We start from the raw sequence: 23,545 nt of genomic DNA on the forward strand, positions 1-23,545 counted from the left end.
GGGATCAAAAATTAAATGATGCCCACACACTCTTAGCGTTTTGAAATCACCGAATGTGCTGCTTCTTAACCACCGTGATTGCCCCTTTAAAAGATAGTCGCACATAGAATTATGAACATATGCATGACGTCAGAAGACTAATTAAATATTCATATATTTTCTAAGTGCATTTATTTTCCCAACTTTCATCACGAGAGGAAGAGGTGGTCTGTGCAGTGAAATCCCACCCGGTGGAGAGCAGAATGATCGCGCCGTTGACAGTTTAAGGGACACTGAGGACGCGGAGGATTTTTCCCCTTCTCCCTCAATCCCCGTTGGACAAAGATGATAAAAACGATTAGCGTCAAAATTCTCTTGAATGGGATTCAAAACACTATTAACCAGATGAGTTACCTAAAACGATCTAAAATAACTTATATAAAAAAGGACTAACCCAATTTTCTTAGCTTTATTCATATCCAGCTCTAAGTTTTCCATCAGTTCAGCACCCAGTGCGCAGTTTGTGCCAGCAAGTAGCTGCCTCACTTTGGAATCTGTAGTATTCTTACCAGGCACCGAGCGCTGACCAACAGGGGAGGAAGACTCCGATGGAAAATCATGCAGCACTTTGAACCCATGGAGACATGGCACATAGGCTCCTCTCATGTGCGAACAGAGTCAGCGCCAGATTCGCCTTCATATGCACCCTGTCATTGTCTTGTACGTACTTATGCTATAATATTATTTTTTATCGTGGCACAATTATGACAAACCAGAGTTACGAAGGAAGACGATGCCCACCGAGCAAAATCGCCGGAGGGAAAAAACTTCTTGGGAAATCAGACAATTGCGCTTCCCTGGAAGTCAGGTCTGCTCTGGATGGGTCTGCTGCCCAGCGAGGATCAAGAGATCATCGCGACCAAAGTAAATCTCCTGTCTCGCCTGGTGGTCATTGGACTGACATGAATTTGAGAAACATGAGTGTGGCTCAGAAATATGGGAACAAGAAGCTGCCTAATGCGTTGATAGTCGGGGTAAAGAAAGGAGGAACCAGGGCGGTGCTGGAATTCATCCGGATACATCCAGATGTGCGCGCGCTCGGGACAGAGCCGCACTTTTTCGACAGAAACTATGACCGAGGTCTGGACTGGTACAGGTGAGTAAAGTGTGAAACAAATCAAGAAATTCTTATTTGTACTGTGGGTGAGATAGGCGCATTTCTATGTTCTTCACAGACACTACTGTGAATGCCGATGAATGCTGATGCTGGTATCTGGTTTTGTTGCAGAAATGTAAAAGTCCAAATGCTCATATAAACTCATTTCTGAGCAATTAGAAAAACATGTAAGATGACGATAAGACAAACTATTTGATTTCTATTGTTTAATGTCCTTAAACTTATTCAAAGGGGCACATGGCTGTACTATACAGCATAAAGGTAAACAGGCACCCCTTTATTAAACTCACATTCACCCATGTTAAAGTATCACTAACCCACCTCTTTTTTGTTTTTACAGTGCTGTTTTTTTTAAATATATATATTTTTTTATCAGTGCTGCACATATCAGCAGCGCTCCATGGTTCTGAGCAGATGGTGCCATGAGGCTGATGTAGGCTGCTGCGGTTCACACACACACCAAAAAAAATAAATCACAGCAACACTACAGATGACACAAGAAGCCTCCAGGTTATCAGTTGCCTTCAAACGGGCTGCACCTGCAGGCACCAATGCTATTGCATTGGTTTGTGAAGGAAAAGGAGCTCACAGGGTGCAACCAGCCCCACATCCGCATGTGTCTTACTTCTTGCTGTCTGTTTTGATGGCTCCTGTTGAATCTGCAGACAAAACACCTTTCAAATTCAAATTGTTGAATAGAGATCTGTAATTAACCAAAATGAGCATGGTTTATATCAACAAAAAGCTAAGTTATTACTGACTGAGCCACCCAAAGGTGGGAGACTTCAATCCATACCCACAATGGTATCAGCCTAGTATATGACACAGCCTAATAATAGAACACATAAGGAAGTGTGTTCACAGGCTCTTCTGCAGAAATAAACAGCACAGACTGCAGTGAATTAACATGCATATGAGCACTCCATTCACACCTGTCCATCACGGCTCAGATGATGGTTTGCTCAGATCTCATCAGACATGAAAGACTTTATTTACCTTGGATATTAGCAGCCTGGGTTTGCATCTTTTTCAGTGTCGCAATTAATTACAAGTCTATGCTGATACTCTGAACATGCAAAATATGTCTTTGCTTCTGATGTAGGAGTGAGAATGCACAGATTAGTTGGACAAAAGTTGAAACCCTCACCAGATCATTCTTGGAATAACAAGCTCATTTTTTGTGGTTATATATTAGTAATAATTTATTTACTTGACACGTAAGGCTCCTTCTCTCCGATGAAAGTGCAGCTTTTTAATTACACTCACTCATATGTTCACAGATACAACAGTTATCTTTAAACTGAGACATTGCACCGCTTTCCATCTTTTGTTTGGCAATTGAAAGCTGTATGTTGAGCTGAAAAGAATACATCGGAAAACACATAGAAAATTAGTCAGTCTTGCTCTGTTCAGACAGTTAATTCTACAGTCAAAATAAATCTGAACATCAGAATTAAAATGTTTTTACTGCCAATAAAAAAAGAATATCAGAGTGTATTCTCAGAGATGCAGAATAATCCGTATCACATCCTTACGTGCATGCTTCCTCACAAAGACTGGTTAGACAATGTGTTATCATAAAAGCAGCTACTGACTGCTGTAAAGATGTTGCCATTTCCGTCATTAAACTAATAAATCACAACTGTAATTGAAAAAAACAGCAAAAAACGCATTCATTTAAGACAGATAAGGAACTCCAGAACTGCTTGACCGAACGATAAAATAGTAAAACCTTGCTTAGTAAGGTTTTTTGCACTTTCTGATAAGAATCCTCAAGTTTCAGACATTATGCCTAACTATTAGACCTACGCTATTATCTTATTTTATTGACATGCAACAGCATTTGGTTTTCTGAACAGTAAACTTTGTGGACATTTGGTCTTTATTGTAGGTAGTTCCAGTGTTAAGTTATTCAACAAAGCCCTTCATGCACTTTAGATATGGGGTGAATAGTTTGGTTAAAGCCCAAGCACACATGGCTGATTATAGACTCTAACGGGATTAGTTGTACACATTTTTCTCGCAGTTAACAAAACTCAGCACCTGGACAAAAAAACTAAATGGTTAAAGAGGGTAGAATCAGTTGAATATTTGAAGAAATCCCAGGTTGCATCCTTACTAATACTGTGTAATTCTAATATAGAAATTAAAATAAAAACTAATGTCCATTTGGACCAGCATTTCAACACAGATTCATGTCTGCCCATAGTAATACGCCTGAAAACACATTCCACATGACCGCACTGACAAAGAGATTGACAGTATGTCAATGATAATAATGAACAGACTGATGATAAGATAAAACTTATGGAGGACATACTGTAGAGTCTTTGCAAAGCAAATATCTCAAATTTTTTTTAGCAATAAAAAGAGAAACACAAAAATAATTAAATCTAGTGAAATGAGTGTTGCAGTCACCAGACCTAAATATAGGAAATGTAGCTTTATTCAGTTGAATTGTACTAGTATTGGGCTGCACGGTGGTGTGGTGGTTAGCACCATCACCTCACGGCAAGAGAGTTCCAATTTTATTTCCCAGCTGGGGCCTTTCTGTGTGTAGTTTGCATGTTCTCCCTATGTGTGGGTTCTCTCCAGGTACTCCGGCTTCCTCCCACCATCCAAAAACATGCATGTCAGGTTAATTGGTGACTTTAAATTGACTGCAGGAGTGAGTGTGGATGGTTGCTTGTCTCTGTGTGGCCCTGTGATGGACTGGCAACCTGTCCCTGCCTCTCGCCCAATGACAGCTGGGATAGGCTTCAGCCCCCCACAACCCTAAACTGGATCAAGTGGTAATAGAAAATGGATGGATGGATGTATTAGTATTGATGTACTATTGATTAGTATTGAGTATCCAGACAGAAACATCTGTGAGGCATTAATTTACCTCTACAGACAGGATCAAACCGCTACACATTTATAATGTCATCTTTCCCTCAGCATTTACTGTTTTTAAAACCTTCCATCATTTAAGTCTGCTACTTTGACATACATTTTGGGTTGTTGGCTGCATGTAACTATCATTTGAACTGTTACACAATGTATTTTTCACACCCTGATGAAGTGCGGACCCCGGTGCAACCACAGAGTCAGGAGAAACAAAACTCTTTGTTCAAACAAAAGTTTATTAGAGAACAGAAACTCTCACACAGAGAAAAACCTGGCCTGGTGAGCAGAGAAGTCGACCAGCAGGATCGGAACAAAAATCCAAGGTACTTGAAGAACTGAAAATAATCCACAAAAACACTAAAGGTCAAGATCCAGGTTATTAACCAAACAGGCATAACAAAAACATTAACACACGAGCGAAGAATGGCAGAGAAGACCAGGTATTTAAACTAATGGGGCAATCAGGGGAAGATGGAACACAGGTGAGTCAAGAACCAGGCGTCACAGAAGTGTCTGTGACAGTATTTGTGTATATACTTCTACACTTTGTGGTACAAAGTTACTTTGAGCTAGTTTCAGCTGCCAGGTGATCATTTGGTACATCGTTCTATCTATCAGGGTTTCTCAATAACCAGTTGTCTCTGCTATCATAGTCCTTCACTTATCTATTATATTTAATGCAAAAACTCCTGAGCAAAAGATGTTGCTTTTTTTTTTGTAAGGTGCCAAAATCAGTTTAGAAGATTTGTTAACAAGCTGTATGACCCACGGCTTATTTGCAACTGTGAAATACTGCCAATGCAAATTAAAGTCAGATCACAACAAAAACGCTACACTGAACAAGAGAAGTTGTGAAAACACAAAAGCAGCTCAACTCAGGAGAGACAGCAACCTGTCAAAGTTTCCTATTTGAAGCAGACACCAAGAAAATCTATCAAATATCAATGGAATTTAAAATGAATGTACGACTGCAATGTTTTTTTTAATTTATTTTTGGTCTTTTAAATTGAAAGTTGTACCATTGTTCCCCATTTCAACAGCATCTACCAACACTCACCCACATATGCTTCACAGAGAACTTTATTTTGTTTATTTATTCACAAGACACTGTAGTTTTGACAATTTCAATTTGAATTATGTAACTGTTGCAGATGAGCACAATGCAGTCAGTGTAGGTCCCATCATCTGCGCTTATAGTACTATAGACTTATAGTAAAAACTGTGTCTGCACTTATGTCTCCTGAGATAAAGGTTGCTCAGTCTGGGGTGTATTTTCAACAGCTTTGCCTCTACTGAATGCGCATAGAAATTTTAAAGAATACCAAAGGCAGAATAATCAATCCTCTTGCTCTTCTGAGACTGCATGATGCTACTTGTCATAGGGATCATGAAACTTCTCTGTAGAGTATATAAGCAGCAAAATAGTAAATAGTAGTATAAATAGTAGTATTTGTAATATATTGTGTAGAGTAAATAGCATTTATTCAAGACAACACTAAGACAAGGTTGATGCTGCGAGAAGTGGAGATGGTTTCAATTCTTTCTGCCACAGACAACCCAATTTATTTACAAGTAAACAGCACCAACAAATCCTCCAACTGAAAAGGTCATTGGGGTTGTTTGTTCATACTTCTCAATACGGCTCATAACTTCAAGTCTTTCATTTAAGAAGCTACAAAATCCTTGTGCAGAAGCAGCAAGATAGCAATGCGCTTTCAAGCAACGGCCTTTGTGCCACCATCAGTGATTGTCACTTCATGGTTGTGTGTAAGCAATAACATTACTCAGGGGAGTCAGAAGACAATCATGGTTATGTCTAAAATACAGTATTTTGACAATCACCCTCATGGACTCTGTTCTGCTGGTTATTTTAATTACATTTAAATGCAACATGCTATAACAAAGTGCTTTTTCTGGTTGGTCTATAAAAGCATTGACAAATCATTCAGATAATCTATCAGTCTGTTAAGCAACTTTAACAAGAACAGTTTTAGAATTCTGATCAGATTTTCATGTTGACAAAGCATGAATCCTTCATCAAACACCACAAAAATGGAAATGTTTAAATGTACTTTATGACATAATCTCTGAAAGTATATACCATAAGCTATGTTATATATGGCATACTCTGACAATAAAACTAAAAATGGTCATTGATTCATTTTCTGGTAAGTGACTCATGGGTTTGAGTGGATAAATAATTAATTCAAGATTGGATGTTTAACAAAATACCAAACAATTCTTTTTTGTGTCTTCAAAAATGAAAAAAAATGTATTTGTTAATGCTTCAAGTATATATATATATATATAATTATCATTAATCCATATAATTTACAATAAAAAAGCTTAATTTACGATTGATTTAAAAACTTGCTGAAAGGATTTCTTTCAGATAGTTGTCAATAGTTAGAAACGTGCAACACGTGACACTGAATTAACTCCCTTAAGTTTCAGTGTCCCAGTCAGTTGTTCTGCACAGTCTGTCTTGTTTCATTAAGCGTGTGACAGCCCATTTAGGCTTAGAAGAAAAATGGTACAGTGTTCATTACTGTGTCTCCTGAAGGGAACACACGCACGGTCTCATTTATTTGGTGTGCGGGCAGTCACATAACCGTACAGGACCTGATAAAACAGACGTTCCTCCTCCTCCAATTTCCTTATTCTTTTCACTCCACCTTTTCCTTTTATTTGCAGTATAATAAAGATCAAACAAAAACACATTGCTATATACCATCAAGACTTAAAAGGGCATCTCAGCCATATTGATTTCAGTCAAAAGCTCTCTGAGTTGCTTCTCCGAGAAGTGTTGGAATTGTATGGAGGCTGCAGCTACAAAATATTCTCCGAGTCCACATTAATTGGCTCTGGGAGGCAGGGAGCTCTGGAACAGTAGCATAAGAAAGGTTGATGAGGATAGAGATTCAGATGGTTCTCATTTAACATAGAGAACTACACATTATAGAATGAAAAATGGCGAGGCACACCATTGAATTATTAATGAGCTGTCTTCATTTCAGTGCAGCTCTGAGACATGTACTGGTTAACATTAATTAAAAAACAACTCAGTTTCAGACATTTCCCAAATGATACCAGTCTGAAACAAAGAGATATTGTATTGTTATTTCAGCAGAATAATTCAGGAGATGCTTGTATTATATAGGCAATTAAACAATCTGCACTGCCAGTTTAATCTAGTAACTGTGATTATGATTCAATCAGCCATCAGGTTTTGCACCTTTTGCTAGTCAGTCAGCCACTTTTGCCCAAGAACTCAGTAACTATTAAATGGAATGCTGTGGAAGTTTGTATTTGTTGTAACAAACTAAATTATGTATCATAGTTCAGTCATCCTTTAATGTATCCAGCATACCACCAAAATAAGCTTAAAACAAATCAGTCTTAACCAATACATCAGTTTAAGACCAAATACCTGAATAAATATCATTCAGCCTCAGCGTAAGCTAACATGCTAAACTAACATTGTGAAGATGATGCACGATACACTTTGTGCTTCAGAATTATTGTTCTGTGTATTGTGCACACTCATACAACAGGGTAATACTAGCTACATTTTGAATTAATCAGTGGATCGAAACATGAATTTAATGCTGAAACTAATCAAGTTCAAAGCCCATGAACAATTTCCAATCATGTGTACAATATAAATAATTGTTGAAATGTTTTTTAAATTAGTTAAACACCATCTTCACGGGGTTGTTAATTACAACAGGGAATAAGTTTTTCACAACTGTAATCTTAAGTAAAAAAAATGTCAAACTATAAGAATGTAAATTTATTGTAGGCTTATATATTTGAGGAAATTACATAGCTTCAAAGAAACACAGCTGATGATAAACCTTATGTAAAAATAGTCCCACAATATAACTATCATTTTACAGGAATTACCATCCCAGACCTACCCACTGGTTAGCCATTCTTTGCTCACTTTGAGATATTGACAACTTGTTAAACCCAGTGTGTATCTGCTTACCAGAGATCAAATGCTATCTGAGCTCTTCCTTCTCTTATTCCCCTTAATGTCACCGTTTGTACTTTCCCATCATCAAAAAGTGGAAACTTCTAAAGTTGTGCCATTCAGTGGCTCTCTGTTTATAGATATCCTTGACTGTCACACTGATAAAGGCGAAACTGTAAACCTTGAAAGGACTGCTAAAGGCTTCAATGTTGGTGAAGAGCTCAACATTCCCGTCAGTAGAGACGTCGCTGTCAAGCTGCACAAGCAAATTAGAAAATTAGAAGAAGTGATTTGTCTTTCCTTGTAACTGATAACAGGATATCACAGTTACATACATTTAATGAGAGTTAAAGATCATGTCCTTTTTAGTTGCCACACAGATTATCCTGTTGCATAAAGCCTTTATAACCTTTGTTGGGATGTCAGTTGCAACCCAAAACATCAAAATTATTTTCTTGATCTTCTTTTTCTTAATTTTTGTTAATATATTTATCTTTTAATAACATAAAATACAAAAAATGAACAGTAATTCTCTTTTGAGAAAGTCCAGTTTAAGATGTTAGCAGCTGTCTTAGTGTCTTTGGATCCTTTCCTGGCCACATATTAATGTGACAGCTCAGAGCTCAGTTCAATTGAACGTGTTATTGCTCAAGGAGAGCAAGTGTCAGTCATTTCCCTCTGCAGGCCAAACCATGAATAATTGTTATTTCGAAGAAAACAAGAACTTCAAGTTGAAATGACAGCAGTTAAATGGGATTTTGTTCAAGGTCGAATATTCAATGCAACTTTTTGTGGTATTGCAGGTCTGCATTGTCTGGTTGTATAAATGTTTTGATTTCCTCCAGCTGAGGAGATGCCTGATGTCAAATAGATCCTCTTTTGCAACACATCAGGCTCCCCTTTGTTGTCTATTCTTAGCCAAATTGTCTTCAATTGAATTAGAAAAATAGATGCTTGACTCTCGGGATACTGAATTGTTATTCACCTCTGTTCTGCGCTGAGGTGAAATGGCCACAGGATTGTTGTAATCACCTGGACTACTGGACTGTTAACTCTTAATACACTTTGGTGGTGGCAGGCTTCTGTTGCTGGTGATTAATGATCAGATGTCATCGCAGCTGTAATCTAAGTGAGTGATAGTTTAATAATGGAGCAGCCTTACCAGTGGAGATCTATGCTGTCATATTAAGAAAAAGGAAGATGCCATTTTGAGGAAGTGCAGTGGCACAGACGTTATGAGAATCAGACGGCACAAGAACATATTCTTTGCACAGCCTACCTGCGTAATACAAACTGTTAATGGATTTGGATGCAGGTGGGATATTGGCTTTTCAGGACATTTCATGACAAATGGTTTGTAGAATTTCCTCAATTCATTATGTAAAGAAAGGTGAAAATACATCTAAAAACAAGCATGTTTAATATCAGGTAAGCAAATTGGATAAAAATATCATTTGAGAACATAGAACACCAAATAAGAAAAATTTAGAACGATATCAAAAATTCAAATATGTAAAAATTGCTCCTTACTCTTACTGTGTAAACTGTATAGATATTTACTGTTTTGTTTCATCAAATGGATTTCAGTTCTATCAGTTTGTGTATTTTCTTTCTTGTCGCACACCCTCACCCCAAAATATGGGACAATAAAGATCACTGAGAACTGTTGCCAGTCCCTCTGAAAACACCTGTCTTATTCTTTCAGTCAATTTGTTCTTAAGATGTTAAGCATTATTGGCTCATCGTTGATGCGTTTCATGTTTAAAAATAATCAACATCATATCTGCAGGCAGGTGCAGGCAGGTGCATATGTCACCCTGAAATCTCAACATATTTTTCCATCACAGAAGTGTAAATGATCTTTTCCAGATGCAATGATACACCTTCATCACAGAGCCTATTGCTGATATCAGTCTTGAAAGTCCTTTTTGTCTTTGGTTCGGAGGACATGTCAACAAAAGACTACTGAAATACTGATTTTTAAGCAACATTTGTGAATGATATTCCATATTGTTGTGTTTGATATGGTATCTCAAAAGCACTTCCACAAGCTGGGACTGAAGCACCTTTGTTGTACATCAGTGTCATGTGTGAAATTATAGAGGCGCAAATGGGGGTCAAACCCAAACTGTCATCACTCGGCTAATTTCACATGTTGTGGACACACTCTGGTGCTGCATTGATCCGATTCTTTTTCGTATGAGTGAATAACCAAAGAGGAACAGCAGCAGCTTAACTAGAACATCCTTTTTGCAGTCTGTGCTCTTGCCCTTTATGGACTGAAATTGTCCCCAGTTTCCTTGAAAGGTTTACTGATATTATGAAATGTAGTGGGAGAAATATGCAAATCCCTTTTAATAATTCCAGTATTTTTACACATGTGAAAAGAAGTTATTCTTCCTAAGTTTGCTCCATCTGGGTCAAACTTTATTTCATAGAAGTCAAAAGGACTGTAAGAATAACTGCATCATTTTGAATTAGCATTTTCCATATTGTCGCAACTTTTTTCTGCGATACAACTTTCAAACTGCTTTCCTCAGAGAAAGTGTGTTTTTTATGTCTCAGCGTTTTGCGTATTACAAAGGACTGGAATCATTACTCTGCATGTTGCAAACACATTGGCAATAAAGGCCCAGGAGACTTTTTCTTGGAATTTATTCTGCAACTGTTTTGTTGTTAAATTACTCCAGATCCCAGGCAAACACAGAATGTAATTGATACTTTGATTCTGGTCTCTCTGTGGTCAGTCTGTGAGAATGCATATTGTTTATAGGCAAGGTTCATTATCAGTCCTTTTAATGACAAACATTTGCTGCCCAGTGGGAGGTTTAGGCCATTCACTAAATCTCTCTGCCCTGACCATGCAGAAACTGTTCAGGTTGTGATTAATGGTCTCCAAGTCAAATCCCAAACAGATCAGTATTTGCCCCAAAATCTCCAGCTCATTAAACTTTTTGTTATTGCCTTTCCGCGATAGTTGGATTGATTAAAGGCTACAGGGGATATTGCATTCATTAAAACAATGGTTGGTTTTTGGCCAAATAAACAAATTCAAATAAATAAATACGTTTTCATGCATATGAAGAATACATAAACTTATTATTGAAGAATAACATTTTGACAATTGATTGCTTCTCTCTGAAAAAAGTTAATTAAAACTAAAGAAATATTTTATTCTACTATCTGAGTTACAGATGTTCGAGCCACTTTACATTACATAACTCCTCACAAAATTGACCAAAACTACACATCTACAAACGTACATTCTTCTTAAATATTTGAAGTTCAGTCTAAAAAGAGCAGTGGAGGACCTTCTACTCCCAAAAATTGAATTAAAATAAGATTGCAGTTGAGCTTAGTAAGTGCATTTGTGTTGTGTTTGTTGAACACAAATGATGCCTATAATGATTTGGTAATCAAGCTGTGATTACAGTCTGACATAAGGTCCTGTGACATATAAACTGTTTTTTAAAAAGGTGAATTTGCGCAAAAGAGATAAAATGACTTGTTTTAACATGCATGTGACATTCAAAAACTTTTGAGAGGAAATAATTTAGTAATTTTTACTAAAACTAATGTCTAGAATTTATGAACTGGCTCGAGATAAATTCCCTGCTTCTTGTCATTTGTGCTTTTTAAGTGCTGCAAGAAAATCTTGTATTTGTGCCACAAAATGTTTTGAGAAATGTCTTGAACTGAGGTTATCCAAAAGATTTAAGTTTAAATCAAAGTGGCATGGCATTAATAGATTCTGAGTTCATGGATTGTGCACAAGAAGATGATTTAAAGCTGACCTTTACTTCCTCTGACGGTGTGCATTCTAGATGAACCTGCAGTGCTCTTCAAATGTTGAAGTTAATCAACAGGACGCACTTGTTTGGAACAGGCAGATCCGCCAAGTTACAAGAAGTGATGCAGCACTTTGTACCTTTACGGCATCACACAATTCATATTAATATTGTACACCCAAGCATGAATTAACGGCAACTGTTCTGGGGGCCGCTGATTTCCAACTCACTTTAAGAAGGAGGGCTACAAAGCTTAGGGACAAAATATCCTTTTGATTACAATAAAATTCTTCTAGACTTGTGTGAGCTTAGCCCAACTGGCTTAACATTGCTTATTCTGACTGGGAGGAGGTATTTCCTGTACCTCTTCAGCCCTGTGAGAATTCCAGTCCTGTGAATAACAAAACAGCTGATAATTTACAGTTATTACCTGCTCTGCCAAAGTGAAAAAATATGCTTGAGGGGTTCATAGTTAATTGGCCGTAGATTTGCTTTAGCTACACAACCACCCAGAATGTTGCACGAATAGTCAGTTTTCAGTATTGATTATCGGATAATCATCTGTTCTGAAGTTTAATCCTTTTTAGCAAAACTTTAACAGTCTAATTGTTGACCTGCATTGAATTATGTTGTAGAAAATGTGGCATGTTCTCCAAGTGGAAATGTACATCTGTGATTTCCAGAACTCCTGATTCCACAGAGCGTTCAGATAGAAATCAATGAGAGAGAGACAGCCTTGATCAGTGCAGGTTCACTACAATGTGTTGATTGAAAATGTCGACTAACTGTAGTTAATTGGCAAGAGGGCAATGCCATGCTTTTCACAGACCCCACAGAAGACAAAAAGACAACTAGTATAGTGATTTTCTTTTGTTATCTTAAGATATTATCATGTGTCTAAGGTAAAACACTTCACTGTCAGAATAACTAGAAGTTGTAATTTTATATACCTTAAGAGCACAGAATCCACAGGTCAGATTCAGTAATAGATGCCTAAAAAACCTGAAATATAACAATATAAAAAGCCCAACTCATAATGCAGATTTTCTGCAAATCTAAAATTTTTCTGTCAAATTCAAAAAACTTCAAAGAGGAATATGCGTTAAGAGTGACAGACAGGGATGCCCTCTGTGTTAAAAGAGATTGAGTTGGTACTCTATTAAATGTTGTTGGTCCATGTACAGAAAATAAATTACAGAAAAAATATCACAGCATTAAATGCAATGCACAAGGATCCTGAGCAAATTTGCTTTCCATCATGTTCTCCAGTAGGTTTAATTTATATTATTAAGCAGATCTTCCACACCTGATTAAAATGTCACAACCAAACCTGTAATGCATCCTGACTTAAAGTTTGACCAGGAACTGTGATGAAAATGGTAAATAACCACAAAGAATTTGCTCCTGATTCTGAGTGAGAATGGGGTAATGAACGAAGGCACTTCACTCAAATGTCAGTTAATCAAAGCTGGTGTTTGGACTTAGGAGTGCACATGTTCTGACCCGTTCATCTGTACAAAAAGTGGCAGTTCACATTACAGTGTGTTTCAAAGTTTGCTTCCTAGATCCAGAAACAGTTATTATCCTTGGGGTAATGCCACTGGAAGTCCTGTCGTGTTGATTTTCTAATTTCAAATAATGTTTATCTACAAAGAGCTGAAAATTTTTTGGTAAAAGTACACCAGAACCCGGACCTTCAGTTTTATCTTTTAATTTCAGATGCTGTGTGCAGTGCTGATTGTTTCTTGGGGCATAGTGACGGGAAAGGAAAAAGAAAGAAAAAAAAAAATGGAAAGCTCATTTCTGACTGTTGGTTCAGACACCTGCCTCAGGTGTCGCACATTCTCCCACTGGCCTGATTCTGGCTATCTCAAAAATGAACAGACACATAATTGAGGCTGCTGCTGCCATGTGTTGAGAGTGATTCATTAAAATAATATTCACATTCTGTCAGTGTCCTAAAATTATTGCCTCATACTGTACTGGAGCCACCTCACACCTGGATACTGATTTTTGTGATTACCAGACAAATTAACCTGAGCATGAGCCCAAACTACAAACTGCCAGACCAAACAGATAAATAATAAATTTAAAAAAAAATAGAAGATATTACAGACCACCCTCAATTTTCCTGATTAACATTAATCTGGGACAGGCTACATAGAACATATTGGTTCACACTCCTCCCGCTGACATGAAAGCCCAGCACTGATTTCAATAAAAAAAATAAGGATGATGTTTTTTGATCATCAGATTGCACTTTCTACTCTTTGGCTCCAGCTAAAGAATAATCCTTTCAACGGACAGCTGGCAGATGAGACATTAGAGTCCAAGTGACATGAGGGTTTCGGTCTTATTTTAATTGATTGGACAAAGTATGGTAGATCAAAATCTAACAATAGATAGAGTAGGGGATAGGTGACTCTCAAAAATACATTTCTTCTTTTCCATAAAACGAGAAAAATGCTGTACAACATGTTGTCAGTATGGCAAAATCACTCGTCTTATTCTTGATATGGATGCCTCTTATTTTTCAGACTCAAATGAATAGTTTATCTCCAGCTTTCTTTCCAAATTGTAGGTGTTCTTCCCATCTTAAGAATTATCTTGCACAGATTGAGCTCACCCCATCATGTGACATTTACTCAGACTGCCTGCAGATGCAAGCCAGATGTTTTTTATTCTAAATGTGTTTTGCACACAAAAACACCCCTCAAAAAATGTGTTAATTTGATTTTCGTTTGTCTTTTTTCCCCCGCAGATTACATCTCTCTAATGCAAATGGCATTTTTTATGGGTTTGACTGCAGAAACAAAGCATCTGTTTTCTCTAAAGCGAACTTTTGTATTAAACAACAACAGTTTGGACAAAGGGAATATATACCTTAATGTGTGACTATTCCTCTTGCACGACTCCTGGATTTCCAACTTTAGGTGTATTCATCTTTTCTTTTACATATTTTAGACATGGAGTATCTTGTTCATATTAGCTCTGTCAGTGCTGTTTAGCTTCTGTGTAACAGTCATTTAATCTTTCTGGAGACTCCCTGGGAATAAACAAACATAACAACTGTAGAAATAAATAACTCAAGACAAGTTAGCAGATGCTGCAACTTTACCTGATGGACAAGTTCACTTTTGTCTGTATTGTCTGTATCCAAAGCAAACAATCAAAATTCTGGGATGAAATATATCATTAGTATTAAGTCTTTAGTCCTGAATGTCCCTGTATCCTCCTGCTGGGCCTCGTGTGTGTTGACATGTTGTCCACAGACAAATGTTGTGAACAGTTTTGTAGTCGACACCAGGTGGCCTTACTATTTTGAGCAGAACCATCTGTGACCTTTCACTGTAAGTGTTGATGTTGTCAGTTTGGTTTTGAAATATGACAAGTTCTCATTGGATGGTAGAAATGTATGTAGCTGACAAGTCAGATATCAAAGACATTCCCCTCAGCAGACACAAGATCTCTTTTAGATTCTCTACCTTCTGGAAAGTTTAGTCGTTTTTTTTTTTCGTTTTCATTCGTGTGTGTGTGGCAAAGCTGTTTGCTTGAAAAGGTGCTGCTCTCATAAAAGATTAATAGTCCCCTGGTGGACCTGAGGCACCCAAGCCAACAACTCGGGATTCATAAATAAAACTAAATGGATCAATATTTCCCAGACTTAGCAGGAACCTATGGCTACCCCTACCTTGAGAAAGAAAGCTTTGGAAAAGGTTAGGTTTTAATCGAAGCCTTCCTCGAGTAATAATACAGAAAACATGCTATTTATCATCAGAACTGTGTGGTAATGTAGCTAAGTCCAGAAACTGGACTCCACATGCTATGGAAGTTTGGGCACAATATCTTCCGTAATCATGCACATGAAATAAGTAAATAAATAAATAAAATACCCGTAACTGAATTATGTTGAGTGAGTAACTTTTCTATCTAGAGGAAACAGAGAGCTATGGATGTATGGCTGATCTTTGAAATGTAAATGAGGCATTTATTTTCTTAACTGCCAACCCCACATGGCTATTAATCAAGTTTTATTGAACCAGAATGCCAAAGCAGAATGACATATCACACTTGGACGGAAACCTCTCATCACAAACATGACAAATGTAGCCATTTGCCTGTGGTTTGCAAACCCATTATCTTGGCAACGTGGTGATGATAATTATGATGCATGTTTTGGTATCAATCTGCCCTCTCACCAGTGAGTACCTAACAGATATAGTGGTGTGGTGTATGAGCATTGGGTCTTCATCTCAATGCATCATTACAAAAGACGCTCAAGATATGATGCTGCTTGTTAAACTTACTTTGAATGTAAGGCTTATTGAGTAAATTCAGTTTTTCCTTTTGTAACTGTGATCATATACATTCTGACATGAGCCAGTTTGCACAATGAATACTTTTAAATGTGGTGCAAATTATTTGGATGTTAATACCGGAGGTACATTTTTTCCTATTCCTGACATTTACTTTTATCAGATTTTCTTCACTGTGGCTCTGCTACCATAACAGCCTAAGATCTTATTGCAGCTACTGTTTTTTAGTTATTTTGTATTGTGACAGTGTTTTTCTCATTTCTCTTTAAACTTTCTCCTGAGTTAGATGTCAATAAAACAGAATGAGGAAACATTCCTGGGCAGGAAAATAATAGCTCTTGCTGACTCATTCATGTGTGTTGACTTTTTTGTTTCTTTCTCTCAAGGGGATTAATGCCACGAACACTAGACAGCCAGATCACATTAGAGAAGACTCCCAGCTACTTCGTCACCAGAGAGGCACCCCGACGCATCTCCAGCATGTCCCATCAAACCAAGCTGATAGTTGTGGTGCGAAACCCTGTCACAAGAGCCATCTCCGACTACACACAGACTCTTTCCAAGAAGCCTGACATCCCTACGTTTGAAGAGCTCGCCTTTAAGAACAAAAGTTTGGGTCTTGTAGACACATCCTGGAACGCCATTCGGATTGGAATGTATATTCTGCACCTGGAGAACTGGCTGCAGTACTTTCGCCTGTCACAGATGCACTTTGTGAGCGGTGAGCGGCTGATAACAGACCCGGCAGGGGAAATGGGCCGAGTTCAAGACTTTTTAGGGCTCAAGCGAATAATCACAGACAAACACTTCTACTTCAATAGAACCAAAGGTTTCCCATGTCTGAAGAAGCCTGAGAGCAGCAGCCAGCCGCGGTGCCTTGGCAAATCCAAGGGCAGGACTCATGTACAGATCGACCAGGAGGTCATAGAGCAGCTGCGAGAGTTTTATAGGCCACACAACATCAAATTCTATGAAACTGTGGGACAAGACTTCAAGTGGGATTGAATGTACCAGACTGAATGAGTGTTATTCTTTAAAAGGCTACCTCTGGAGATTTATTATTCCTAAATGAGGATATCTTTAAAAAAAAAAGTTTAATTTAGCTATGTATAGATTTAGGATTGATATAAAGTGATATACAGTTCATACAAAATCTAATTATATAAGTATTTCATATCATGAGGGTCTCTATGGTAACATATCTAATTTCTTTCATAAAAAAAGAATGTATAAACCCACTTTCTGAGCCACTGACATGTCATATGAATACATTAACTGGCAACCAGTTTTAATCCATCGACAAATTGAATTAACATGCAGTAATCACATACAATGATGACATTGCTTGAATATTCATTATGAATACTGTTTCTTTATTCAGCATTTCCTGTGAAAATGAACTGTTGTCTTTATAACTGAAATGACCACTCGAAGTGAAGTTGCCTTATGATGTCGGACAGATAATGGGTACATTTATTTACCTCATTATTACTAAAAAAAAAAAAGCTGTGGACCAGAGTGTCAGATTTACTGAACAAATGTACTGTAAATTAGATTTTAAGAAAATAAATAAATAATAATGACTTTATTTAATGCTTTGGCACTAACAAACAAATGAACTTTAGTTCAGCTCTTTCTGTGTTATTTTTGTTGTGATCATCAGAATAAAAGACTTAATCCTTAACAGCATTTATTGGAGATCATTTTGTTGTTGTTTGGGGTTTTTTTGGCCTGAAAAATACAGGCTAAAAACAAAATTGTACTGTTTAGTAATATGCAAGAAGAACTTCCCATTCTCGCTCTGATGACGTTATATACTGTACCATAAGGTTATATACTGTGCTGGCTCCTCATCAGGACCTCTGTGTAACACAAAGAGAATCCTTTAACATGGGTTTTCATCACACTGGGTAAACATTATGTATTTTAGGCCTGAGCACAATTAAATTTAGTGTTTAAGGAGTTTTAGTTTTAACCCAACCAGGAATTTGTGATGCTTAAACCCGAAGAAAAATTGTTGATGATCGAAGCTAACCAGTGTGCATAGAATAAACAAAATACTGAATGAATGAAACTAAGAAGAAAAAAAACAGTTATCCTGTGAATTTCCTCAACTTCTCCTTCAGCCACTTGAAGTGGATTTTGATCCTTTTTCATAGGTCCAGAGAGGTGTTTGTTGTCTAGTTGCTGGTGTATTATGGCTCCAGCGCTAAAGTACACTTTGTGTTTACAGATACCCCTGATGTTTGACACCCTGAGAAGTAAAAGAGGTTCCATGCAAAAGAAAAACATGAAAATATATCTGCCACTGAATGATGGCATGACGGTGAATTGTGTCATCACTGAATGATGACAGATACTTAAAATGCATTTTAGTATAAATTTATCTTAATAGACACATATGCATTTTGAAGTCATTACTTCACAACTGAGACTGAAATTGATAAAATCCTGACTCAAAAGTTTCCCAGCTATAAATTAGTAATGACACAAGATGACTTTTACCCACAATGTGATTTCAAAATTCACTTTCAACTGCACACATGAGTAAGCTGTTCATCTACATCTACAGATGTGGAGATTATGTGGAGAATACAAGATAACTGAGCTGAATAGTTTGCACTCAGCCTGTTGAAGGATAAAATATTCCTTTCCAAATGCTTTTGGAATTCCTCTTTTCATTGATGTTATGGTGTCTCTGTTCTGAAGAGCTCTCCATGCTATGAAGATACATTAACCTTGGGAATTTTCACCCTGAAGCCTCTCATCATTGTCATTAATGATTTCCACTGATGGCTCCAAAATCCTCGACAGGAAAGAGATGGAAAAGTGCTGAAAAGGGAATCAGTCTTTGAAAAAAGTAATAATCATACAATAATCATAAAATCCAAACTATTTGTATGCAAATTCACACTACAATGGTTTTGTTATATGAAATATTGCAGCAGAATTACAGTGATATGGGAAAAGAGTTTGCAGTTCCATGGAAAATTTGTCATCTAATGTCAAATCAGCAAGCCTAATTGATCTACAATATAAATATTCCTCACATTTTAATATCTTGAACTGTGTGAGTGTGTGTGTTGGGGGGGTACTCGATGTTGCTTTGCATTGGCTTTGGAAATTCTTCTTTTGTCTGTATATCAGAACAGTTTAAAACTGAAGATGTGCAGTTCAGAATAAATGAGACACAGCTAAAACAAATCACCAAAACTAAAAAATAGTAAAGGGAAAATAAGATAAATACTTTGCTCTGTATTAACAAACGTCCAACTGAATGTTACAGTAATGCAAAGCAGCTTTATCCTGAATATATATATGTTGAAAGAATGCAATTTGAAATAGTTTGCTTTGACATAATTGGATAACATAAATTAATATTACATTATAAAAGATAAATAATTCTATGTGAAAAATGGCTGAACTGATATTCTAAAGGCAAAACTCATTTCCGCAGACTTGGAGCATGAAAGATTTTTGTGACTTTGTATTCATGTTTCACTTTCATTGTTTAATCCCCTGCTGCAAGGCGGGGAATTTAGTAGCCTTATCCAGTCACACTTAAACTAATGTGCAAATGTGACCTTCCAAATTAAGGAAATTAGATATTCACTTGCATTCCGACTGTGGTCCTCCAGTACATATCCATTGGCCAACAGTAGTATTTAATCTATCATTTGTTTGTGATACTCCCTATTAATATTTAATTAACCTACCAGTGTTGTCTGCAGCTGCCTGCTATTTAGTGAGCCATCAGCAGACATTTTAGTTTAGTAATAAGCTCAGCTTCATATCTCAGTTCAGTCAGTTAATATAACTTTACCACAAGAATGCCTGTGTTTATTGCACTGGAATAATATATCCCCAACACCATTGCCACCATATGAAACTCAATGCATACCTGATGTCTAATTATTCCTGCATATGACTATTTTACATGAGACTTAGAAAAATTATTTAGTAAACTTTTGCTGGCGATTTTCGGACCTGTTTAATAGACTGCAGCATGTAGGATACAGGAAAATGCCAGCAATTGTACTCATTAACTTGGCATCTAAGGTCACGGTTGCTGTAGTCAAAACAAGTGGTTTATCAATGTGCATATATTGTATTAGCGCCTCATTATGAAGAAGAAAAGGTTCACTGGCTAACTAAAAGCTGTCTGACTGACCATTCTAACCTTCAAAGCAAACACCAGAGAAGCTCTTGTAAATGTCATGAACTTTGAAAGAGTCTGAGGTAAAATGCAACTCATCAGAAACGTCCAACAGTTTGTTTTATTACAGCTAAGTCTATTTACTGTCCACTTCATTAAAGAAAATGCACACACAATGACTCCAAAGGACTTTTAACACTGCTGTAGTTAAATCTATTGAAGTTTGACTGAAACTGGAACCTAAAGCACTTTATGACCTTGTGAGCGTAATCGACAAATTGTGGAAGAGGACATATACAGAAATATATTGCGAATCTGAGATGTCCCAGAAACTAAGGGAACCAACGGCTCCTGCAAAACAAAAATCTATCAATTGCATGAGAAATCAAATCACAATCACAGAAAAAAGCAAAAGAATAAATAAGAGTTGTGAAGACATGCATGTGCAATGCAATACATTAACTATAATTTGCTTGCATCTCTTGACATCTCCTCATGAAATGGATATCTAACATAACTTTTTTCTTGCTGGGATGTGCTGTTTCTCCAATATGGCTTTCTGTGTTTAGGGAACATATTCGAAGTATTTATATCATGACATCTCCTTGTCCCTCTTAATGACCCAAACTCATGGAAGATAATGAGGACATTCACTTTCTCCATTGGACGGTGAGAAGAACAGACTTTCATTTCGATGATTTGAAACTTGGCAGGCAGAAACCCCTCCAGAGGAAATCTCATTAAATACTAAAATGGCAAGCAAGCTAACCTCTATCTGCATCGATGCACCTTTTGAATATGTCATCAGTCCCTCAGATTTTTTCTGGTACTGTCACTGTGCATCTTCAGGTACTTCAAGCTGTTCCTCTAAATTAAAAGATGCAAAGGAAATAAGAGAGAAAAAGATTTATTTCCACCACAGATGCATTTTGTTATTTTCTCAGAATCTTTTAATGTGTCTGCAATGTCCCCATGCTTGATATGATACAAATGGCAAGCTATCTGCCACACTAATGAAAAGTTTCCCATTAAAGAAGCAATGCATACTTGTAGAAAAACAGAACCACTGTGTATCAGACACACACTACTAACCAGTGTGAAAACCTTTCCCCTCACCTCATTTTCTCTGGTCTGTTGAACATGCCTTACCTTCTGAAAAGGTCAAGTGCAGAACAGGTCTTGAGGCGCACAGTCAGCTAATTAAGCAGCCGTCGTGGAAGATGCATATCAGCTCCTGGGATACCACTAGGGCTGGTTGTTACCCTTTAGGGCAACAAATATATTGTTTCACCTGTAAGCCAAGTGGGAATTTGCATGACATCGTTGTCCTGCATAACATAAAAGAGCACTAACACCATGTCGGAAAGACTGAGAAGAAAAGGAAGACAAGCACCAGCTTGCAATTACGAGTAATTTAAAACAATTTATTGAAATTTTTAACAAGGAGATACTTAAACTCTGTTCAAGAGAGCACAAAAGTAATCTCTGGCCATTTGTTAGATGCTGTCTCATGAAAGGAAAAAACCCCATGAAATTAATTAATTTCAACTCATTCCCCAAGTAACTGCATTTTTTTATATCTCTACTGCCAAAGACAAATAACACTGCAAAAAAAAAAAAAAAATTTAACTGGACCATATTTTCTTTTGAAATAGCCTTCATATCCAGTTTTGCATTTATTATCTTGATTACATCATAATGTTTTTATATATATATAATTCTAGGACATATGGTTGCACTTTAACATAACCGGAAGAATAATTTAGTTTCAGAGAAGTCGAATTTATTGGAGACAAGGTTCAGATGCCACTCACATGTCTTTATTTTGTGCAGAACTGCTGTATTTCTTATCCAGTACCAGTTGCCAGGCAACTAGAAGAGACTCCAAGACATTGTTGGCCCTGACCCTGAGACAGTCAGGTACTTACCCCCCGTAAAAAGGGGAATTTTGATTTCTACATTTCAGCTTTTGATTAGTCAGGTTTGATACATCAAGTTCATTCATGAACTTTAGAGGTGTCGATTTATATCAATTTAGGATGAAGCAATTCAAGCTCTGTACTAAGTCTGTTTATAGCTTTGATATAGGCAGGGACAGAAGATTGCTGTCAAGCTTACTCCTGGTAAGATCACAAATAAACATGCGTTCCAAAATGCTCAGCCGTTCCTTTAAACACAACCAGAAAAACTAAAAATTTTAGTTATTTGTTGTTCATGACTATAGAGGATTTTTGATACACAAACAGCCTCCCACTGCTGCAGTAGTCATTTTATGTAAATGGTATTTTGTTGAGGAAAAAAGTCTATTTGGAAGGCAAATTATATCACAAACTGTTATGGAGGCTGACATTTTTTGCAAGTCAAACAATTGTTCTGTGTGGGCAAAGTACTGTGCTCTGCCCACTGTCTTCCATTTATATATGGGATTACTGAGGAAGTCAGTTCACTGTGCAGGACTGTACCCAAGAGACAACCGATGGAAGGGAAGGGCATGCAATGAAAACAAGCACTCTCCAGGATGGCTGATGAATGCAGCCAGTCTGACAACTCTGATAATTAAGTGCTTACTCAATTGAGCAAATATGCAAGGCAGCATGTTCAGGGGTGCAGAAGACAATGATAAGCTTTTGCCAAATGATCAACACTTAGCCAAACGTTTATCGCTGATGCCATTCTTGCCAAATCCCATCAGCTTCATCTTTAAGCAGGTGAAGCTCACTGATCTTGGAATTTATAAAATTCCAGCTGGTTGTGAAAATTAATACTACTAACAACATTTAGTTGGCACTTAATGACTACAATAAGAGGGGAAGTTTTTTAAATAATCAGAATGCTGATAATACAATCATTAATGAATCACCTTTTTGAAGATCCACATATTTCCTGTTTTTACACACATTTGATAAATGAATCATCTGAAAAATCTTTCTGTCCGTCTTTCTGTCCCATTTTCACTCTTTCAGACTCCCGAAATAGTACATTTTCAATGAGACATTATAAAATAATCTCTCACAATTCTGACCATTTTCAGTTGCACAGTATGCAGTGAAGCATAACTTTACCATCCCCAAACTATTGCTGTATTTGTGTCACAGTTATGGATTAAAAGAATTATGCCTTTATTTGACTTGTTGATCAATACCGCACATATATGTTGCTTGTTTAGATACAATTTTTTCTGTAAGTTTAGGACTAATTAAATGGAAGCATAAAACTGTCGTGGTTGTTTTCAGGGTGTGAGAGGATGCAACCACTGACATACAC

At 37.1% G+C, this 23,545-nt stretch overlaps 1 protein-coding gene across 1 annotated transcript; it reads left to right on the forward strand.

The window, feature by feature from the left end:
• The first annotated feature begins 209 nt into the window (after positions 1–209).
• hs3st2 (heparan sulfate (glucosamine) 3-O-sulfotransferase 2) lies at positions 210–17,650 on the forward strand. Its single transcript, XM_072368758.1, has 2 exons — positions 210–1,135; positions 16,512–17,650. Exons 1-2 carry the CDS (start codon positions 624–626, stop codon positions 17,128–17,130), a joined length of 1,131 nt encoding a protein of 376 aa, XP_072224859.1. The 5' UTR covers positions 210–623; the 3' UTR covers positions 17,131–17,650.
• The last annotated feature ends 5,895 nt before the right edge of the window (positions 17,651–23,545 follow it).

The sequence above is a fragment of the Leuresthes tenuis genome, unplaced genomic scaffold, assembly GCF_036924035.1.
Source record: "Leuresthes tenuis unplaced genomic scaffold, fLeuTen1.0.hap1 SCAF_17, whole genome shotgun sequence".
Taxonomy (NCBI): domain Eukaryota; kingdom Metazoa; phylum Chordata; class Actinopteri; order Atheriniformes; family Atherinopsidae; genus Leuresthes; species Leuresthes tenuis.

Excerpts from the sequence above, each read along its gene's own strand:
- hs3st2 (XM_072368758.1), top strand. The coding sequence starts at position 624 with ATGGCACATAGGCTCCTCTCATGTGCGAACAGAGTCAGCGCCAGATTC. Across the intron at positions 1,136-16,511 it reads CGAGGTCTGGACTGGTACAG|GGGATTAATGCCACGAACAC; the intron begins GTGAGTAAAGTG and ends CTTTCTCTCAAG.